This window comes from Anolis carolinensis, chromosome 1 (genome assembly GCF_035594765.1).
Source record: "Anolis carolinensis isolate JA03-04 chromosome 1, rAnoCar3.1.pri, whole genome shotgun sequence".
Taxonomy (NCBI): domain Eukaryota; kingdom Metazoa; phylum Chordata; class Lepidosauria; order Squamata; family Dactyloidae; genus Anolis; species Anolis carolinensis.
Genome location: NC_085841.1, coordinates 269,201,498 through 269,222,540, shown reverse-complemented (window position 1 = coordinate 269,222,540; position 21,043 = coordinate 269,201,498). Strand labels below are relative to the sequence as shown.

Genomic DNA, 21,043 nt, shown 5'->3' with positions numbered 1-21,043 from the left:
TTATTTGAAGGTATAGCCACTGAAGTTTGTTTTAAAGGAATCCATTAACACCAGTGAGACTAACTAAGAAAATAAATTTATAGTGGAAGCTTTCATGAATTACAATCAAATTCAGCAGGTACAAGAATGAAACAATCACATATATAATTCATCTTCTCAGTATTGTTGTATAGAGGTTAGCTTCATAGCTTGAAAGACTGACTGGTTTTCGATGATGTCAATATTCATGAAAAGTGGATTAGAAACAGAGAAAGCTGTCTTCAACCAATTTTTGATCTATGTAGGTCAGTACTACTAATTTGCAGCAGTTCTATCAAAATTTTATGCAGGATTCTTTTGTATCCTAACTTGGAGATTATATGTATTTCTTGTTTGATCCCCCATCTAAATACTGACCAAGTCTGATCCTGCTTAGCTCCTGAAATCAGGAACGATTGAATGTGATTGCTGTGTGGGATAGTATTGTAGTACAAAGGAGTGCATACATAGCCTCCTTGTAGATCTCTGCACCAGAGCTTGGACAGTTATGTTTTTAGACCATTGGTTCTCAACCTGGGGTCCCCATATGTTTTTGGCCTTCAGTTCCCAGAAATCCTCACAGCTGGTATACTGGCTGACAATTTCTGGGAGTTGTAGGCCAAAAACATCTGGGGACCCAGGTTGAGAACCACTGTTTTAGACTATCATTCTCAAGCTGTCCAACCAATATGGTCAGTGTCTCAGCAGTATTCCATTTAAAAGTAAAATTGAGGTCTTATCTCTAGTTCCTATATTGCTGCTGCAGATCTGAGTTTAAATGCACCTGCAGTTTGGGCCCAAGAGCATTACTGTCCTATACGTTGGCAGACCATCACATATTGAAGATTCAACAACAAACATGATAATGGCTTAAATAAAATAATTTATTATTTAGACTTCAGTGCCCAACCCATTTCCTTGGTTCCCTGAGGCCTGGGAAAACATAGTTTTGTCCCTTCCCCATGAACGGTTTGTGAATTTGGGTCTTCTGTAAAATGTCTTAATAGCTTTCAGGGTTGAGTATCATGGAATTTGCAGAAGATAGAAACATTTTGTTAAAATAATGGCTGAAATAAAAAAAAACTCACCCACCCCAATTCCAGAAATCGTTTAAATTGTTATTTTAATCACTAAATTCCAGCACTCTTATTTTTAAGTAATGAGTAACTCTACCCATTAATTTAATCACCTACTGATCATTTTTAGTACTTTTTAATGTTCCTTTCAGAGCTACTGATTGTATGGATTAATGGATTAAACAAAAAGCAAATCTATATAATTTTCTGAACAGGATAATCTGGGTAAAATCATTTAAATTTTTTTGGACAATTCAACTCCATGCCAAGAACAACATTTTTAAACATTGGAGCTTGAAAATGTTGTGATTGTGGAAGCCACCTGTTGTGTGTTTTCTGTGGAACCCAGTTACTGGCCTCTAGATCACATTGTTTGTAATGTTGTCTCTGAAAATAGGCATAATATCTTCCCCATTTAACACAAATAAAAAAATGTCATTGTAAAATATTTGGATTCTTAAACATGAGTGCATCATTTGAGCAAAGACTCATGGCTTCTACAGCTGAATCTTTATCTCCCTATCAGCCATAAGAAAGAAATCAAAGGACTATTAAAGGTCCGACTACCAGCTTAAACTAATGATCTTCCCAGCATTTGGGGACTCCTGTCATTTATAATATTTACATGAAATGTCTTTTAATAATAACTATAAGAAAGACTGCCAAAAATTTGAGATCTTTAGAGGGGGTTGCATGTCTTAACAACAACTGAAGTTAGTTCAGTGGGTATACATTACAGGGCTTTCTCTGTTGCAATGCCTCCACTATGTACCTTCCTACCCAGGAAAGTTAAGCTTTCAGTGCACAGCCAAAACAGTGCTTTTCTACATGCCGTTCAGTGATTGAAATTGCTGTTTTAACTTCCTTTCCGTTTTTGAAGAGTATTGTTTTAATTGGTCATCACCTCTCACGGGGAGGAAACAGAGAGATACTATAAAGAAACAAACAAAGGGTTTTGTACATCAAGTCAAAATCAGGGATAAGTCTATGAGAAATGTCTGTAGAATTCACTTGTGAACAGTGTACAAAATAATCTCTTCTAATCTTCTCCCATTTGCACATGATATATGAGATTTCACAGTGTTCTCATTTTGTGAAATGCCAAGGACCATCTTTTATTACAGGCAACTATTCTGTCAGTTCAGGATATTGCTACTTTGGAATATACAAGCATGAGTAGAGAGTGAATGTGAGTTTTAGTCCAAAAATTAAAGGAACTAGTTCTGAACCACCCATCTACAGTGCTGTCTTCTTCTTTCCCCACTGCCTTCTACCTTACAAAGCAATATTGTCTTCCTAGTGAGTTAGGCTTTCTCATGATGCAGCCATCTCAGTTGAGCTATATTGGTTTCTAAGGAGAATTCAGGCTTGATTTGCTCTTGGACCCATTTATTTATCTTTTTAGCAGTCAATGGTATCCATAGAACTTTTCTACAGCATCACAGCTGAAACAAATTGATTTTCTTCCTATCAGCTGGCTTTGCTGTCCAGCTTTCACAACAAATACATAAATATAGATATACATAGATAGATATAGATGGCATAGATCAGTGGTTTTCAACCTATGGGTCCCCAAGTGTTTTGGCCCAAAACTCCCAGAAATCCCAGCCAGTTTACCAGCTATTAGGATTTCTGGGAGTTGAAGACCAAAACATCTGGGGACTCACAGATTGAGAACCACTGGTATAGGTAATCCTAACTTTTATATTTAAGGATATATCTTGACATGCCAGGATCTTGTCTAGTTCTTTCAAAGGACCATAAGAATAAAGTTAATTGATTTATTGTTTGTAACCATTAGAATAAACAAAGGGAGTATTTACGCTGTAGAAATAATGCGGTTTGACACCACTTACTGCCATAAAGTAAAGTTATGGAATCCTGAGAGTTGTAGTTTGGGGCAGAGAAGGTTAAAGACCTTATAAAAGTATAACTTCCATGATTTCAGAGCATTGTGCCATGGCTGTTGAAGTAGTGTCAAATTGCATAAAATCTACAGTGCTGAGCCAGTCATAATCAAGACTTTGATGAGATGAGGATAATCCTTAACTAATGACCAAACAATTACAAAATAGTTGGCAAACTTGTAAAGTGGATGTTATAAAACAAAAGGAACAAAGTCAGACAATATTCAGAACTGTAGAACATATATAAGAGTAATTACCATAATTAAAACAAACTTTTTCATATTTTGTGGAATTGCATGTATGTGTGACTTGAGTCAATATGGGAGGGCAGTAATGGCATTCACGTGTCTGTAGAAAGGTAACAGGCGACTTGAAGGCACATACACAAACCCACAGATTCCCCCAAGTTGATTCTTGAGTCCTTGACTTTCAGATGCATATGATGCTTCATCCTTCTCTTTCCATTGATCTGTCTGAGTTAGCCCTCTCTCCCTGTAATAAGTACCAGTCAGACAGCTCATTCCCACCATAATGAAAAACAGTAAATTGCAGCCAAAGCTGATTCAGGCCAAAAAGGTAAACAAGTTCCCACAAAAAATAATTAGCTACTGAAGTAAATTCTTAGAAAAATTAGTTATGCTTTAGTTCTGGGATGGAGAGAAGGGAATGGCTCATCCGTCAGTCTCATTCTCACTTCATGTTGAGCAAACTGATACTAAAGGAATGAACCTATCTGTTCAGAGGATGGAGGATGCCCTCTTCTCTTGACATAATGTAGCCTTCTGTGTGCCAAGTAGGACACTTCATGATTACAAATGACAAAGCTGGTTGCAGGAAACTATAACATGGGCCACTGAAACCATAATATAGGCTTCTGAGTGACGGAGTGCTTCCTTAGTAGCTATAAATAGGACAGAGACTGGGATATGTTTCAGATGCCATTGTTTTAGCCTCAGGACTACAACCACCTTTCCTTTTGATTTGGCTCATTTGTATACTTGAGACATTTGTCACAGTCAGTTAAACTGCAACAGTAGGTCAATATCAACCTCTCTAACTTTATCTAAGATGGAACATGACTTCTATTTTCTTTCACATGGACTATGTTGCTCTGTTCATCTTTAACTCTTTTCCCAGAACAAAGTAATAGTTCGAGACAGTTTGGAAGTACCTGTTCTCCATTCAGTAATTGATACATAAGTTGTGCATTTCTTTTCAGTATCGGGCGTTTAGGAAGCAAGAGAGGACAGTGCTGCAAATTCCCAGGAAAAACTGTGGATAATACTAATTTGCTAGTACTGGCAATTTCATCAAAAAATCCCAGTGTCCTCATTCTTTAGACCAGTTTTGCAACTATTCTTCAAATGTATCAGTTGCTTTAAATAAGACCAAGAATGACCTTGTGACATGTCAGTTAATGGAGGATACAAAATGAAGTCAGGTAACTTGCCTTCAGTGTTCGGGAAAGTAATTTTTGGCCATGCTGGCTACGGAGACCCTAGGTACTGTAGTTTTAAAGCAACATTTTCAAACTCTGCTTTCTTTAAGCGTGGGACAAGGAACAAAGGCTGGAAACCAGGCTAGCATTCAGTTGGATAGATTGCCTCTCTCTCATGAAAATTAAATTTGAATGGAAATTCATCCTACTCAGTTGGGAAATGAAATTTGGAACAACGCAATTTGGACGACACACGTTTCTACAGCAACATGCAGACTTCCAGGACTCATCAAATACTGTCAATGTCTGAAATGTATTATAGAAAATAGCAGTCTGATGTAGCTTTCCTGTCTCTTTTATAGATGCTTTCAAGACCAATGCTTCTCTCATGAAGTTGTTTAGTGCATACATGAGCTGAGAAGTGGGGCTGTCAAATAGATCCCAAGGCAGAATTGTCACAACTCTGAAGACAATTCACAGGAATCAGAAAACTGTTTTCACCCAGGGAAAATAACGTTATTGGAATTTCAAAATGCAGCCACAATTTCTTCCTAGCAATACAGCACAGTTGCTATTTTTAGTTTTCACAGTATTATGCAGCATTCACATGTGAACCATCAGGAGCAACAGAAGCAAGTGAGAAGTAGGACTGCCTTATCCTTTGGGAGGCCCTGTAGATTCTGATATTAAACTGTTGCTCTTGGGGTGAATACAGAATAACTGCCTGCTTCATCATCTATGTTCCAACAGGGAAGCATCAATGTCCTTTGCCATTCTTAAGCATGGCTCTAATTTGTCCATAACTTCAACTGGTTTGATGTCTTCATACCTTATTCATCCCAGAAGTGATGTTTAAATAATTATTCCTCCCCTTGTTGTTCTTACCTTTCTCTCCCTGGAATCTCCCCATCTAAAAATTGGAGGGTAATGCCACGTGGGAATTACGCAATAATAAATCCACAAGCTAGCTGGCAAAGTGGGAGCTGCAATCCAAAGGGCTGTTGTGAACACATGGAGCATTTCTGCTATAACTATCATGCCACTGAAGAAGTAGCCACTCATGATGCTCAGGCAATACTGTGGATGCACATAGGAAACAGATCTGCACACAACTGTGAGCAGGGTTTCTAGATCTCCATCTGGCAAGAAGTAAAAAAAAATCAGGTTGGAGTAACACGAAGAGGGGAGAAATTCAACATGATGTTGACGCCATGAAGTCTGCATGGTTAGATTAGGACTATCCCAAATTTCAGAGCCAAAACTGAACTGTAGGTATAAACCCAGATGATGTCACAAGTGGTAGCCCCTAATGAAGTTACAATTGGATGCCTTGATACTTTTAACATTAATCACAGAGGCTCAGAAAGTGCCATTCCATTAAAAAATAAGCCACCAGAGCCCAACTGACCTTGGAAGCTAAGGAGGGTCAGCCGTGTTTAATATTTGGATGGGAATCTCCCAATGAGTACCAGATGCTCTAGGCTCTATTTTAGAGTAAAGAACTGGTAAAACCATATCTCAGTAATCCTTGCCAAAAAAAAAAAAAGCTCTATGAAATTCATGGGGTTGCCATAAAACAACAGGCAACTTGAAGGTCCATTTGCACACACACACAGCTACTGAGGCAAACATGTCATGGTTGATTCCCCCAGTCTTAAAATACAAAAGTAGCTGTTATTGTTTTGCTATGTATCATATCCTGCTTGGGAACAATCAACATCCAAAATATAGACGGCCTTAGTTTTATTATGGGAAAGACATGACCCTGTACTCTTCAAGGATGCAGCTCTCATTGCTGTCCTTCATTTCATTACAAAAACGCCCAGCAAAGTTCAATAGCAGACTAATTGAAGCCGTGACCCAGAATCTCTGTATCCATTACCCACTCCTTTCGCCTGCTGGTCCCTGTGAGCAAGAATCCAGAATGTCATGAAACCTAAGAAAACAGAGCCTTTTTCTTTGGTAATGTACAATCTGTGTTCTCTTAACAGAAGATTGTGATATAAATAATGAAGCGTCTCTGGGGAATGTGTGCTTTGAAGCTTGAAAAACTTCATTAAGATCAGCCACCAGTGTGTTTCTTTCAGCTGTAGAATGTGTGTCTGCAAAGTTTGGATAATTAGATTAAGAACAGGATCTGGAAAAGTTATTTCTCAGACTTCCTTGGCCCCCCCCCCCCCCAGCCAGCAAGGAAAGGGGCTATGGCTAAGGATATTAGCGATGCCTTCATACATTTTTCTGTGTTCCTGAGGCAGAAAATCAAAGCTGATACAAGTTGTCCAAATTTGTAGGTTTGACATTTGCGATGTGGATTATTCATGGGTTTACCACAGTTTCAGGGAGTAGAGTAGGGACTATTTTAGTCGCCAACCATACCCAACTTAAGTCTGTGAACCAGCAGTCTTTGGTGCAAGGTGGATAGCAAAATGTGAGATGATTGCTGCTGTGCTTCAATCTGAAGATGAGAGGAGCAGAGTAGTGGACATTTCAGTTGCCATTCACCCCCTGCCTATGCTGTAGACTTTAGTGCAGTGATTCCCAACCTTTTTTTTTTGTTCAGGGCCCACTTTACCAGGGCCCACTTTGACTAGGGACTACTTTGACCAGGATCAACTTTGATCAGGAACCACTCTCTAACATTAATACCAAAAGGGTTATGAATCGGTTGTTGGTCAACTTTTTGGTTTGCTGATTCAGAAAATTGCATTAGATAGACCACATCTGATACAGAACATATGCCATCCAGTAGTCACCATTTGCTTGCTCACAGAAAACCATATTCAAAGATCTAGAGCTAATGTGGTCTATGAAATGCAATTTATTTATTTATTTATTACAAGCATTTATAATCCCGCCTTCTTACCCCTGAGGGGGGACTCAGGGCCTTACAATTAGCATGATTAGACACTGAACAAGCCAGTATAAAACATAATACAAAAACAGTTACTGTTAAAATAGATAAAAATTAAAACATCCATATAAATATATATAAATATACATTCAAAGGCGCATTCCAAATCATAATCCATGTCTGTCCATCCTAATTTCATTTTACAGTTAGTGCTGTTTCTATTGCTCAAAGGCCTGGTCCCATAGCCAGGTTTTGAGATGTTTACAAAAGGACAGGAGCGAGGGAGCCTGCCTGATCTCGTTAGGGAGGGCGTTTCAGAGATGGGGGCCACCACTGAGAAGGTCTCTCATCCCCACCAGACGCGCTTGTGAAGATGGTGGGATCGAGAGCAGGGCCTCTCGATGGGTGGGTTGTAGCGGGAGATACGTTCAGACAAGTAAGCTGGGCCGGAACCATTTAGAGCTTTGTAGGCCAAAGCCAGCACCTTGAATTGTGCTCGGTAGCATATTGGCAGCCAGTGGAGCTGACGCAACAGGGGAGTGGTATGTTTCCTGTACGCTGCTCCAGTTAGCAACCTGGCTGCCACCTGGTGGATTAATTGGAGCTTTCAAACAGTCTTCAAAGGCTGTTTGAAAGCTCCAATTGTATGGTCAGCTCTGTGGAAAGGAGCGGAAATAAAATAAATAAAGTGGAAGGAGGTTCACGGACCAGATTTTTGTTTTTGTGGCCCACTGCTGGGCCACAGCCCACTGGTTAAGAACCACTGCTTTAGTGGAAAGCCTTTTAAATTAAAACCTCTGCCCAAGATGAACTGCCTTTTTCTGTCTGAAGCCTAAGTTTGGAAAAACAGAATGATTAGCTGACACGATGCAATGGTCCAAGCCCTCGATTTGCACTCTTAAGAAACCAGGATTCAAATTGACTGCCATCTATGGAAACCCACTGGGTGACCTTGGATAAGTCTTACACTTTGTCTGCCTATGAGGAAAACAAGGCCAAGCTTCACCATAAGTCGGAGTCAGTTCATAACACGAGGAACAAAGTATCAGATCTTTGCATTAGTCCATTTCACACACACACACACATCTCAATTAACTAAGTAGGTGTGTTACAGAGTATTATTTCTTTAGCAGAAAATTTGGTACCAGAGGCAGAAATAACATAGAAAAAATAAGAATAGCTTCCTGCCCTAGAAAACAGTTGAGCCGTTTAACAGGTTTGAGCAAACCCTTTATCCTAAACTAACCTCACATGTGAAATGAAGCAACGGGTTAGGTGATCCTTGCTTAAGCAAACAAAAATATTCTGAAGCTTCTGGAGTTCCTTTCAAGTTTTTTTCCCAAAAGACACCCAGGGAAAAGCGCTTTCCTTCTTCACCTCTGCTTTTCTTATGTTTTCCATTTTTGTGGCCAGATTTATAGATATAACAGGCTGAGGAGAGTTGGGGAGACACATTTATTTGCAGTATCCTTTTCTCTCTGTTTTGCTAAAATACTTCGTAAAAAGGAGATTCTTTGTCAGAGGCTTTGGTAATAGAGGTTTGTCTCTGTGTGTATACCCACATACAGAATATATGATTTAAATTTACTGACAAGTTTGCTCTGGATCCTAGAAGAATATATCTAATAATCACTATATACACACCTGTGTATGTATGTATATAAAAGTTTGGAATTGGCAAAACTACCTGAGTATTCCTTGCCAAATAAAATCTTATGAAATTCATGAGGTCACCATATGTTGACGTATGTTTAAATTATTAATATACTGATCATACCTATCATAAAAAATTAATAAACATTTCAGCTTCTGCCTCCTTTATTTTAATGCAACTTACTTTTGTCTTCAGCAATGGAAGAAGATAGACATCAGAACATTTCCTAATTTATTTACATTTTTATTGTTACTGATTTTCAAAATTACATGAGATTGTATGCTGTTGAAAGAGTTATCTGTCTTATGGTTTTAATTTTATAGAGTCATGGAGATTTGATGGTGCTATACACACACACACACACACACACATATATATATATAGGAGCCCCGGTGGCGAAGTGCATTAAAAGCACTGAGCTGAAGACTGAAAGGTCCCAGGTTCAAACCGTGAGTGGCCGCTGTTAGCTTCAGCTCCTGCCAATCTAGCAGTTCGAAAACATGCCAATGTGAGTAGATCAATAGGTACCGCTCCGGCGGGAAGGTAATTGCGCTCCATGCAGTCATGCCGGCCACATGACCTTGGAAATGTCTATGGACAACGCCGGCTCTTCGGCTTAGAAATGGAGATGAGCACCAACCCCCAGATTCGGTCACGACTGGACTTAACATCAGGGGAAACCTTTACCTTTACTATATACAGTAGAGTCTCACTTATCCAACGTTCTGGATTATCCAACGCATTTTTGTAGTCAATATTTTCAATATATCGTGATATTTTGGTGCTAAATTCATAAATACAGTAATTACTACATAGCATTACTGCGTATTGAACTACTTTTTCTGTCAAATTTGTTGTATAACATGATGTTTTGGTGCTTAATTTGTAAAATTCTAAACTAATTTGATGTTTAATAGGCTTTTCCTTAATGCCTCCTTATTATCCAACATATTCGCTTATCCAACATTCTGGCGGCCCGTTTATGTTGGATAAGTGAGACTCTACTGTACATAAAAAGAAAATAATCTCTGGAGGAACGATAGATATTAGGAAAAAAGTAAATTCATCCAAGAAAACTAGTTCACTCATTCTTGCTATTGATCTTGAAGTGTTTACATAGGGCTCAACTACACTGTAGAGTTAATGCAGTTTCACATCATTTTAACTGCTATGGGTCAGTGCTCTGGAATCTTAGGAGCTGTAGTTTTACAAGATCTTTAGCCACCTTTACCAAAGTAGTTCACCAAAACTATAAAATGCTTCACCAAATTACAAACACTAGGATTCCATATCATTGAGCTGTAGTAGCTCACAGTGCCAAACTGCATTAATTCCAAACTGTAGACACACCCTTAGTATCTTGGTACTGCACTATGTTTTGGATCTAGGATCTAATATCTCATAACAGGCAATGATGGCATTGTTTTTAAAACTGGTTCTCCTCCCCTCCTTTTCCAATAACACTCAAGCATTTTAAAAGGCACTGCTAAGTTAGCCACCCACAGAATTGTGTTTGTGTCATGTTCTGATGACAGCCAAAGAATGGCAGGGATCTGCAGCCGGGGCCTTTAACCTTCATACCACTCATGCCTCTGTTGCATGTGAAACTTCCTGTGTAAAATGCCTTTGCTCTCCTAACAGCCCATTAAATTAATAGCTAGTACATGGGCACACCTGGTGCAGAGAAATGGGATCTCAGAAAGAGAGTGACATGTATTATTGTCTCCTATAACCCAGCGTTACAAAGCAGCAGCCATGAAATTAAGGATGGAAAGCTGACTCATGCTATAGTTTGTAACAAAGTAGCTGACAGTGCAATCTGAATTGTTGTCTGCCTTCAAGTAGTTTCTGATTTAAGGAAAACCTAGGAAGCCGCTGTGGTTTGAGCGCTGTGGTGAAGATGAGAGATTCAATCCCCACTCAGCCATAGAAATCCATAGAGTTACCTTGGACTAGTCACACTTTCTCAGCCTCAGAGAAAGGCAAAGACAAAACTCTTCTGAACAAATCTTGTCAAGAAAATCCTGTAAATAGATTCACCGGTTTGCTTCCTTCAACTTGGCAAGGTTTATTCAGAGGGGGGCTGCCTTCGTCTTCCTCTGAGGCTGAGAGAGTGTGACTTATTCAAAGTCACCCAGTGGGTTTCCATAGCTGAGTAGGGATTCAAATTCTGGTCTCCAGAGTCTCCTAGGCTGGATCTACACTGCCATATAATCCAGTTTCTGAATCTAGACTGCCATATAATCCAATTCAGAGCAGATAATCTAGATTCAGAAACTGGATTATATGACAGTGAGGACAGGTCCCTAGTCCAACACCCAAACCACTATACTCACTGGTTTCCAGTCTATGGAAGTCTACTTGAAATCAGTCACTTAGTTCAGTGGGACTTAAACCCATGTAAATATCTGTAGTATTACATCCTAAAATAATGATCGAGCATGAAGAAGTCTTTCTAATTATATCTCGATACCATGATTTATTACAATCTTTTATTAATGCATAGGAGTCCAGCTGGCAGGATTATGAGGTTTAGTCTATTTTTAAGCTGTTACTATATCATTGTCTTTTACAAAGAATATGTTTTTTTGCTACAAGTATATATTTTTCCTCTGTGTGCTACCAAGCAGCATCAGAATCTTTATATAAGATTTAAAAGTCTGTACCTCAAGAATACTACACACAGGCATTCACCGATGGCACTTTCTCTTCTTTTTGTGTGTTCAAGGACAACTGAATTAGAGAAAGAATAAGGCATCTTAAAAGGCTAAGTTGCAGTGCTATACATTTTCTCTTCCTCCTTAGAACAGGAAGCATCTCTTGAGGGGATAAAGAAATGCTGATGTTTTGAATAGTCATATTTGCAATATTATTTGTGTCTGTTTTAAGCTTGAAAAACTTTCCTATTCCTTGTATCCTAAATTCTTACAGGGGAAATTAAATCTCTTTGAACTCATTTCTAGCCAGATCTGTAGAGGACTGAACTTTTAGTCAGTGGCTGTTCCTGTGCTTTTCCAAAGAGGCACAGTAATATGAGGGGAGGGGAGTTGTAGTGATTTTTGTGCTCATTCTTTTGAATGATATTATGGCTTTCCCTCCTCATAATGTGTTGAGAGGACTTCCAATGCTAAAGATGGCTCAACCTTTCTCCCAGTTTTTACATGCAAGAACACAAAGAGTGATCTATTATTTCATTTTTTAGGTCAGAGCCAACACAATGTGGTGGTTTGAGGGTTGGACTAGGACACATGCAGACTTGAGTCTACACTACCATATAATGCAGTTCAGAGCAGATAATCTGGATTCAGAAACTGGATTATATGGCAGTGTAGATGGAGCCCCTGATGGTGCAGCATGTTAAACCACTGAGTTGCTGAATCTGCTGACTGAAAGGTTGGTGGTTCAAATCCAGGGAGTGGAGTAAGCTCCCGCTATTAGCCCCAGCTTCTGCCAACCTAGCAGTTTAAAAACATGCAAATGTGAGTAGATCAATAGGTACTGCTTCTGCGGGAAGGTAACTACTCCATGGCCACATGAACTAGGAAGTGTCTATGGACAACGCTGGCTCTTTGGCTTAGAAATGGAGATGAGCACCAACCCCCAGAGTTGGACACGACTAGACTTAATGTCAAGGGAAACCTTTACCTTTACCTAGATGGGGCCTGGGTGACCTTGGGCCAGTCATGCTCTCTCAGCCTTAGAGGAAGGCAATGGCAAACCTCGTATGAGTAAATCCTATGATAGGAGGCAGATAACAATAATGCCCTAAGATAGAAGATGACTAAATTGATGACTCTCTCCTGCTGCCTAGCTCTTCTTCACTATCCATTCAGTAGCATTGATGGCTCATTTGTTTGTGGATGTGGCATATCAGACTGTATACTTATCTGCAATATGAAAAAGTTACTTTTGAGGAATTGTTGTTATGTTCCTTCAGGTCATTTCTGACACATGGCAACATCTCTCATAGGGTTTTCTTGGTAGAGTTTGCCTTCCTCTGAGGCTGAGAGAGTGTGATTTGCCTAAGGTCGCCTAGCAGTTTCCATGACTGGAATACACCTCCACACGTTCCTCAGCCAGTGCAGCTCCAAAAATTGTAGTTAGAAAAGCAACCTTTCCAGGCTTTTCCTTTGCATTCCCTGCCTTTCCTGTGTGAAGCTTGTAGGGGGGAGTCCCTTTGCTTTGCTTTGCAGTGGGACCTCATCTAACCAGCCCAGTAATGATCAGGCCTCCACCTGCATAGCTTTAGCAAGGTTGCTGCAATGCAGTGGTTCCTATGGAGAATCTAAGAAAAATAAAATCTTTCACCCTTTGGTTGCAAGCATACCCTTTAAAAAATCCAGAATCCCTCAAAGAATTCAAACCAGCTATTTGAATACTACCATACTTCCTAATTCCTCAAATAGGCTTTTCTTTTAATTATTGGGATATATGGACCTAACCAAGTGCCCAGCTAGAAAGGCCTTCACATCCCCCACTTCTTTGCTAGGCCCTTTGTGAATGCCAGTCTCTCTTTAATTCCACTTTGATTAATTCCCTTTTACTCTTTCACTCTGTCTGCACCTCCACCACCGTGCCAGGCTTTTGCCTTTTGGATGCCAAATCAAGTGAAATAGGAATACATTGCCAAGAGTTTAATTATATTTCCCTGGCAAACAGTCATGGCTTGCTCTTTAAAAAGTCAAGCGTTACTGGCTGCCAACTCTACTGTTTCGCACAGCTGAGGAGGGAGACTTTGGAGTCTTGCAAAAGGCTTTTATTTGTGCTGAACCAGGAAGCAATAATGCCGCAGAGCCAGTTGTGGGCTGAGGACATGCATAAATCCCAGACGAAGGGACAGTTGCCTTGTGATCTAAGCAGCTGGAACATTTCAGATGATAGAAATTTGGTCACGGTCCAGCAGGGTGAATGAACTCTCCCAGGCACTGCTGATACAGGGAAACAGTTCCCTTAGCTTATCAGATTTTTCACATGTTTTACTGTGCCTATGGTTCTTATTGACAGCAGACTTAAAGTAAGGAGGGTGGATGTATAGTAGCAACTAATATTTCAAAAGTAGGACCTGCCGGTATTCAGTGATAAGTGCCATCAAAGCTGGATTGACAACAGAGCTGCTGACAAACAAGACAAACGAACCTACATACTTGGGGGAGGGAAGCAAGTACTAAAACAAGCTCCTCCAAATCTTAGTGCAGTGGTTCTCAACCTGTGGGTCCCCAGATGTTTTGGTCTTCAACTCCCAGAAATCCTAACTGCTGGTAAACTGGCTGGAATTTCTGGGAGTGGTAGGCCCAAACACCTGGGGACCCACAGGTTGAGAACCACGGTCTTATCCAAATGAGAAATGAATGTGTTCAGTAATAGATGAAATGTAGTAGAACCACTGGAAAAGGGAAAACATAGAAATGAGTAGGAACCAAATAGAGTCCCAACTTAGCAAGAATGGCTGGCTAGAAACTAGAAGTTCTCCTTTTAAGAGGAAGGATACACTGCTTCATTTTGTAGAAGGCCCCACTTGTATATCTCTTTCTCTGAAAGGTTCTCGCATGTGAACATTATTAGAGTCATCTCTTGTCTGCCATGGAGCCACTTCTTCATCTCTAGAAAAAAATCAGTAAATTCTGCAGTCTCTTTATTTATTTGCTTTATTTTTGTTTCACATTTCTCCCGATATAGCGAATTTTAATGATTTAATTAGTCAAGAAGGTACTTCACTTAGCTGCATTGAGCAATTGCACAAAAATACTGGAAAATCCCTAAGATTCTGTTTCTTTGCTCACAGCCTGTCCATTTTCATTTCTTTCCTTGGTGTGATTACATTTATGACAGCTTTTCCTCAAAGGCAAACATTTTCAAATCACGATGGTCGTAGTACATGGTGTTCCCCCTAGAACATTTCATTGGTTTTCATTGTGCAGATGACGTAAAATCATTCCGTAGGTTGAGATGATCGTGTAAACTTACGAAACTTCTTCCTGTGAAAGCTTAGTTAAAAATAAACCCTATTCAATATGCACAGACTTGTGATTATAAAGAGTTTTTGAAATGTGTATGGAGAATAATAGCTAATAAAGAAAAAGTGTTCAATATTAGTTTACAACAGGGTTGGGCAACCTCAGTAGACTCCAGAGCTAATTTTGCAGCCCAGAGCATGGTTTGGGATGCTGCCGCATTTACCAAGTTTCAGAGGTGAAGTGCACTTCAATATTTTGGTGGCAAACCAAAAAAGTTGTTTTTTGGTGAGTTTTTCTGACTTTTGTTTACCAAAAGAAATTATTAAAGGCCAGCTTTCTTTTACTTGTTTAATGAGTTTCTGCAGTCTGTTGGAAACATTCAACAGTATTTTCTATAGCATTATGTTGATGGTGGCTAGAGGAGCTGCAAGAATATTTTTGGACATCTGCCTGTTATCCCTGGGCTGCATGTTACCCTTTCCCGGTTTAAAAGCTGTGGGCACAATTTGCCAAGCACTTGACCTGTAACCACCATGTGGCATCTGCCCAGACACAGCCCAGGATGCTGTGGCCATATGAATGCCACCTCTAAAGCTGAAGCTTACTGGAAGTGTATTGAATCATTGAAAGATGTGAAGGCTTAGACCTCCCTGTTGATTAGCAATGTAAATGTTTGCTTTGCTTTTTCAATTATATTTCTCATCATACAATTTTACCTGCAAAATATTTTACCTGCAACAGCACACCTTATTTTTAAAATATTCATCACAATGCAAAACTTTTTGCAGTAGTGTCAAGAAACCCTTTCTCACTGCAAATGAGAACATTTGCAAATATTCTTTCCCTGCCTGTTCTCGACTAAAACTGAGGCAGAGCTAAAAACTGAAATCTGCAGGAATTTAGGAAAACAAAGGTAGGTGAAAAGTATCCAGGAGGCTTCCTTATGGGAACATGAAATAAGCCATTAATGTCATTCTAGAGGATTCACTCTAGAAAAAAAATAAAAATAGTTCATCTTGCAACTAGTGTGAATGCCTCCCCCTCGAGTCTTGACTAGTAGTGGCCACAGTGGATGGTTGTACACATTTTGGTCCCATAGGTCTACACAGATGGTGTAGACCAATGTGAGATTTCAAAACATTTCACCACACAATGAGCTTCTTGATTCTATAAATATTAGAAGTAACCATCACCAGACACATCTAGTGTTACTTTTTATATTTACTGTATCTTGTTAGTGACACGCATAAGTTGTGCTGCACATGCAGATTTGTTTGGACAACACATAACACTCCCATCTAGCTGACGACAACATTAAAGTACACAGTGTAGCATGTGCATTGGTTCTGTGCTTTGCAGGTCCACACTGATTTGTCAACTACACGCATTAGCATGGTAACCCACATACATTGCACTATGTTAGCATTTGGCAAAGAGTTCTTTGCATATATATTTTTTGCTATGCTGAACGGGTTAGGATTCTGGCTGTAATTAAAACAATTAAATTTAAACCTATATAAAAGTATTAAATTAAAAAGTACTATTGAAAGCATGATTAAAACCAGTAGGTTCTAATCATCAATTTTAAACTCATGTCTTGTGTTTTAATTTTTGTTCTGTGTATTTTCATAAAAATACAATTTAATATATGTATTTTATAGAATATTTACAATGATTATGTGTTTTTAGCTATGTTTTAATCTACCTCGAGCCACGAGGAGAGGCGGGTAAGAAATAAAATTATGATTATTTTTATTATTATTATTAAAATATCTTCATCATCATTATTATTATTACAGTAAAAAGTGCAACAGTTCACTTTAAAAAAACATTCTACAGAAGCCAGGTAATAGTGAGAAGCCTATTTACCTGCTAGTGAACCTTTTACCTGCTGCTGAAACAGGAGCAGGGAAGGGGGACAGCTTAGTCTCCTTAGGCAGATAGTTGAAGAGACTTGGAGGAACCACTGAGAAAACCCTGTGACCTTTCCTGCTAAATATGCCTTTGATAGTGGTGTTGCAGAATGTATTTATTTCATATCCCCCACAGCTTTCTCCTAATATAGAGACTTTAGGATCAAAAAAGAAAGCACTTAGTACTTCCATCATCTTGGAAATCTTATCTTTGGACAGACTATACCCCAAAAGGGTGTTTTTGTCCAAGCTCTGTTTGTGTGTGCGCATTGTTATTTTTACAAAAATTGCATGTGGGCAAGCTGCAATTGCTCAGCTATGTCCACAATAGAATAGGCATGGCTGCATGGAGTCTTCAGAGCTTAAACTCTGTGCAGATGTGCAGCTGGGTCTTTTTTCCTAGATTCCTATTCAGGAAGGGGACGCACCCCATGTATGAAACAGCCGCTAAGCAGTGTGACTCCTCAAAGTCCGCATAATGAATCAGATTGATTTCTAAGGCTTTTGTACTTTAGAGAAATAAACCCAAATCCCTTAAGCCCCTTATTTTTGGCATGGAAAAGTCCAGCAAGGTTTGTACAGCTGGTGACACAGGAGGAAGGGAAATATGGGAAAGTTCGAGAAGCCGTTGTCTTTACTTCTGATCGGAGGGATTCTGACACAAAGGGGAAAGTAGGTTTTTGGAGCAAAGGGGGTTTTGGACCTATTTTGTTTTACCATCTCTGCATGGCCAACACTCATTAATTGTGTTGTATGTACAAAGGAGGAGAGAAACTTACAAGCCAATTTCTTGTTTCTTCTAGGTGAAAAGTGAAGGCCCCAAACTGGTGCCCTTTTTCAAAGCCACCTGCGTCTACTTTGTCCTCTGGTTGCCAACCTCCAGCCCTTCCTGGTTCAGTGCCCTTATCAAATGTCTGCCTATCTTCTGCTTATGGGTTTTTCTGCTGGCTCATGGGATCAATTTCCTGGTGGCCCACCGCAGCGCCTGCAGAATCTTTGCTGGCTTGATATTCTCGGCAATAGGAGATGCGTTCCTCATCTGGCAAGAACAAGGCTACTTTGTTCACGGTTAGTATGGTCTTCCACTTTTGAAGGACACATGCCTTGGCAACTAAGCCTTTGAAGCACATACTGGAAATTATAAATGATTAAGCACACAGCACTGATGTTTGCACAGGAGCAAAGCTGGGGAAAGTTGCATTGTGGACTACAGTTCTTAGAATCCCCAGCCTCAATGGCAATGGGTCAAGCTAGCTAGGGGTTTCTGGGACCTGTGCCCCAAGAAAGCAACTCTCCCATGCTCTGGACTGGAGACAGACCATATTTTAAACAGCTAACTGAAGATAGTGTGCCAGAGCTGCTAATACATGTGATATACATATAGCATTAATTTCTTTACTCCTTCTTTTCTTTTCTTTTTTTTGGTAAACAGTTTTGCAGGTATTGGAAGCGCTAGTAAAGTCTATAAAGCCTTTGGACAAAAGGCCCAAATACAGAAGGCACAGTTAGCCTTCCATATTGATAACTTCTATATCCACGGATTCAACCATATGTGGCTGAAAAATATTTTTTAATCCCAAAAGCAAACCTTGATCTTGCAATTTTATTTAAGGGACACAATTTTTCTATGCCTTTTTATATAATGGGGCATGCGCACCTATGGATTTAATATTTACAAGGGGACCCTGGAAACAAATCCATCAGATAACAAGGTCTACTGTATAGGGCAACTGCTAAGAATTGGATGAAATTAAAGAATTACTATCATGATATCGGAGTGTACATTTTTCTAGAGTCTGTAGATAAGTAAAGTCAAGCCATTTATGTAACAAGTCTTCATTTTCCTATACTAATTCTGTCTAAAGACAACATTTTTAAAAAGTGGATGAAGCAGTGGGTCTTAAGCTATTTGATGCAGGGGACTGCCAGGTTTGGATGTTTTGCACTCAACATGCCAGGGATTAGCACCATATTTGTTCCCATTGGTTACAACTGGTTTTTTCCCTGGAGAATTGCCATGTATCAGCAGCTGAGAGTCTGTGGACAAGCCCAGTTTGAGTGTCTTTAGCATAAAGGACAAAGAACAACAAACAATTTAGTCATATTCTAGCTACTCCATAACTTTGAACTGCCCCAGTTTGACAGAAACAGCTTGATTAATGGGCTGCCATCCAACTTGCTCAGCTGCTTTTAAAATGCCCCAGTTTCTCCCTCCTCTTCCCACTTTCCCATTTTGTCCTCAGCTTATAGCAACTGCTGAAAACTGAACACATAATAAATCCAGCAGCAAGGAGTAGATGTTTTTATTGGTGAGATTCCCTTTAAATCTGCCACCCCATATCTGTGTCCACATGTCCTGGTTTTCATGTGTGCAATGTTGGAAGGCATGTTATTCATGCCTCCAGTCTAAGTGTGACTGCATCTTCAAGATACCTGTTGACTTATGCAAACCCATGAATTTCGTATGCTTTTCTTAGGCAAGGAATACTCAGAGGTAGTTTGCCAGCTCCTTTCTCTGAAATGTAGCCCATAGCAGCTGGTTTGTTGTGAGCAATCTCCCATCCAAGTATTAACTAGGACTGTTCCTGCCTAGCTCCCCTGATGTAGGCTATATTTCAGAGGAAGGAACAGGATGTGGTACCTTCAAAGTATTTAGGGACATCTAGGTCTCCAAAACTAACATTTCCATACATTCATTGCCTGTGTGTATCTGTGTCAAACAGTGTGGATGTGTGGGTGGGGAACACCCCCACGCGCTTGTGCCTCTCTCTCTTTAGAGCCTGAGGTTTTCTCCAGCAAACAAACAAGCAACCTTCCTTTGCAAGGAGATGGACCGTGACATGTTGCCCCCAGGCAGAGCCTGACTCACGATAGCTGGGAAAGAAATCCTCTGTGCACGGCTTCACCTTGTGGGTAGAAGAGGAGTGAGTGGCTGCTGTAATCCTCACAAGGCCTTGAATATTTTGGCAATTGTAAATATTTTGCTGACCTGGCACTTGGCTGCCTTGCAAAGCCAATCTGGTTTGGCAAGCTGTGCTCAGCCTGGAGAGTCACAGCTCAATCCGAAGAGGCAGGTGCTGTTCTTTTGCAGGTATGAGAAACCTTCCTGATGGTGGAAATTTTTGAAGTCTCTGCAAGAATTTGGAAATAATTCCTGTTTGATATGCCTTCTGTTAGCTTCAGGGCACCATTTCAAAACCAGGCCATTTATCCCCCAATCCTTGCCACCAATTTGCACTGATTGGATAAACTTCAAGTACTTTGGAGGTTGCTATTGCAGCAGTAAACAACAGCTAAGATGATATTTTAGTTACAGAACTTAAAGCTTTTTTACTCTCACTGTGAATATCCCCTGCACACAAATTGTGGTAGAACAAAGAAGCCCCAAACTGTTGCAACTCCCTCTCTCCTAGCAGTTCCCTGGGAAAGGATGGTAAGAAAAATGGGGATCAGAGTTTGTCAGAGATTCAGAGTTTGAGTGTAATGGTTTGAGTGTTGGACTAGGACTCTGAGAGACCAGGGTTGAAATTCACACTCGGTGGCAACAACAACAACAACAACAACAAAACTTTATTTGTATACTGCTCTAGCTCCTGGGAAGGGACTCCCGGGAAGGGACTTTGGGCAAGTCACACTCCTTCAGCCTTAGAGGAAGACATTGACAAATGTCTTCTGACAAAATCTTGTCAAGAAAACCCAAGAAGAGGGTCTCTAAAAGTTGGAGTTGACTTGAAGATGCATAACAGTAACACATGGTGTATCTCTCTAGTCTTGCCTTCCAGTGGCTTTAGTGACACGGACAGCCAAAAAGTTGGTTCAGGTATTATTATCCCCAAGGAAATACTTTATATACTATTCTAAATCTCTGTCCAGGCCGTAGAAAGTCTTCTAGACCATTGCTCCCCTGTAGGTCAGGTGTAAGATGTAGCTAATCATTTTAGATGATTCTCTGGGAATTAAGCCATGTGGATTGATGACACTTCAGAATATCAGCACAGATAGGGTGTTATTGCCATTATTGTTATGGTTTTATACCTTTAAACATTTTATGACTTATGGTGACTCTAATGTGAACTTATCACGGGGTTTTCTTGAAAGATTTCATAGATCCTTAGAGTTGGAAGAGATCATAAGGCCAATCCAATCCAACTCCCTGCCATGAAGCAACATACAATCAAAGCATTCCAAACAGATGGCTGTTTAAAAACCCCAAGGAAAGAAGGCTCCAACAC

At 39.9% G+C, this 21,043-nt stretch overlaps 1 protein-coding gene across 1 annotated transcript in view; it reads left to right on the top strand.

Annotated features, from left to right (window-relative positions):
- tmem86a (transmembrane protein 86A) overlaps positions 1-21,043 on the top strand; it is a 52,021-nt gene that overhangs the window by 25,752 nt on the left and 5,226 nt on the right. Inside the window, exon 2 of the mRNA XM_003214812.4 lies at positions 17,615-17,879. Coding sequence (XP_003214860.1) covers positions 17,615-17,879 — 265 coding nt within the window. The remainder of the gene's footprint in view (positions 1-17,614; positions 17,880-21,043) is intronic.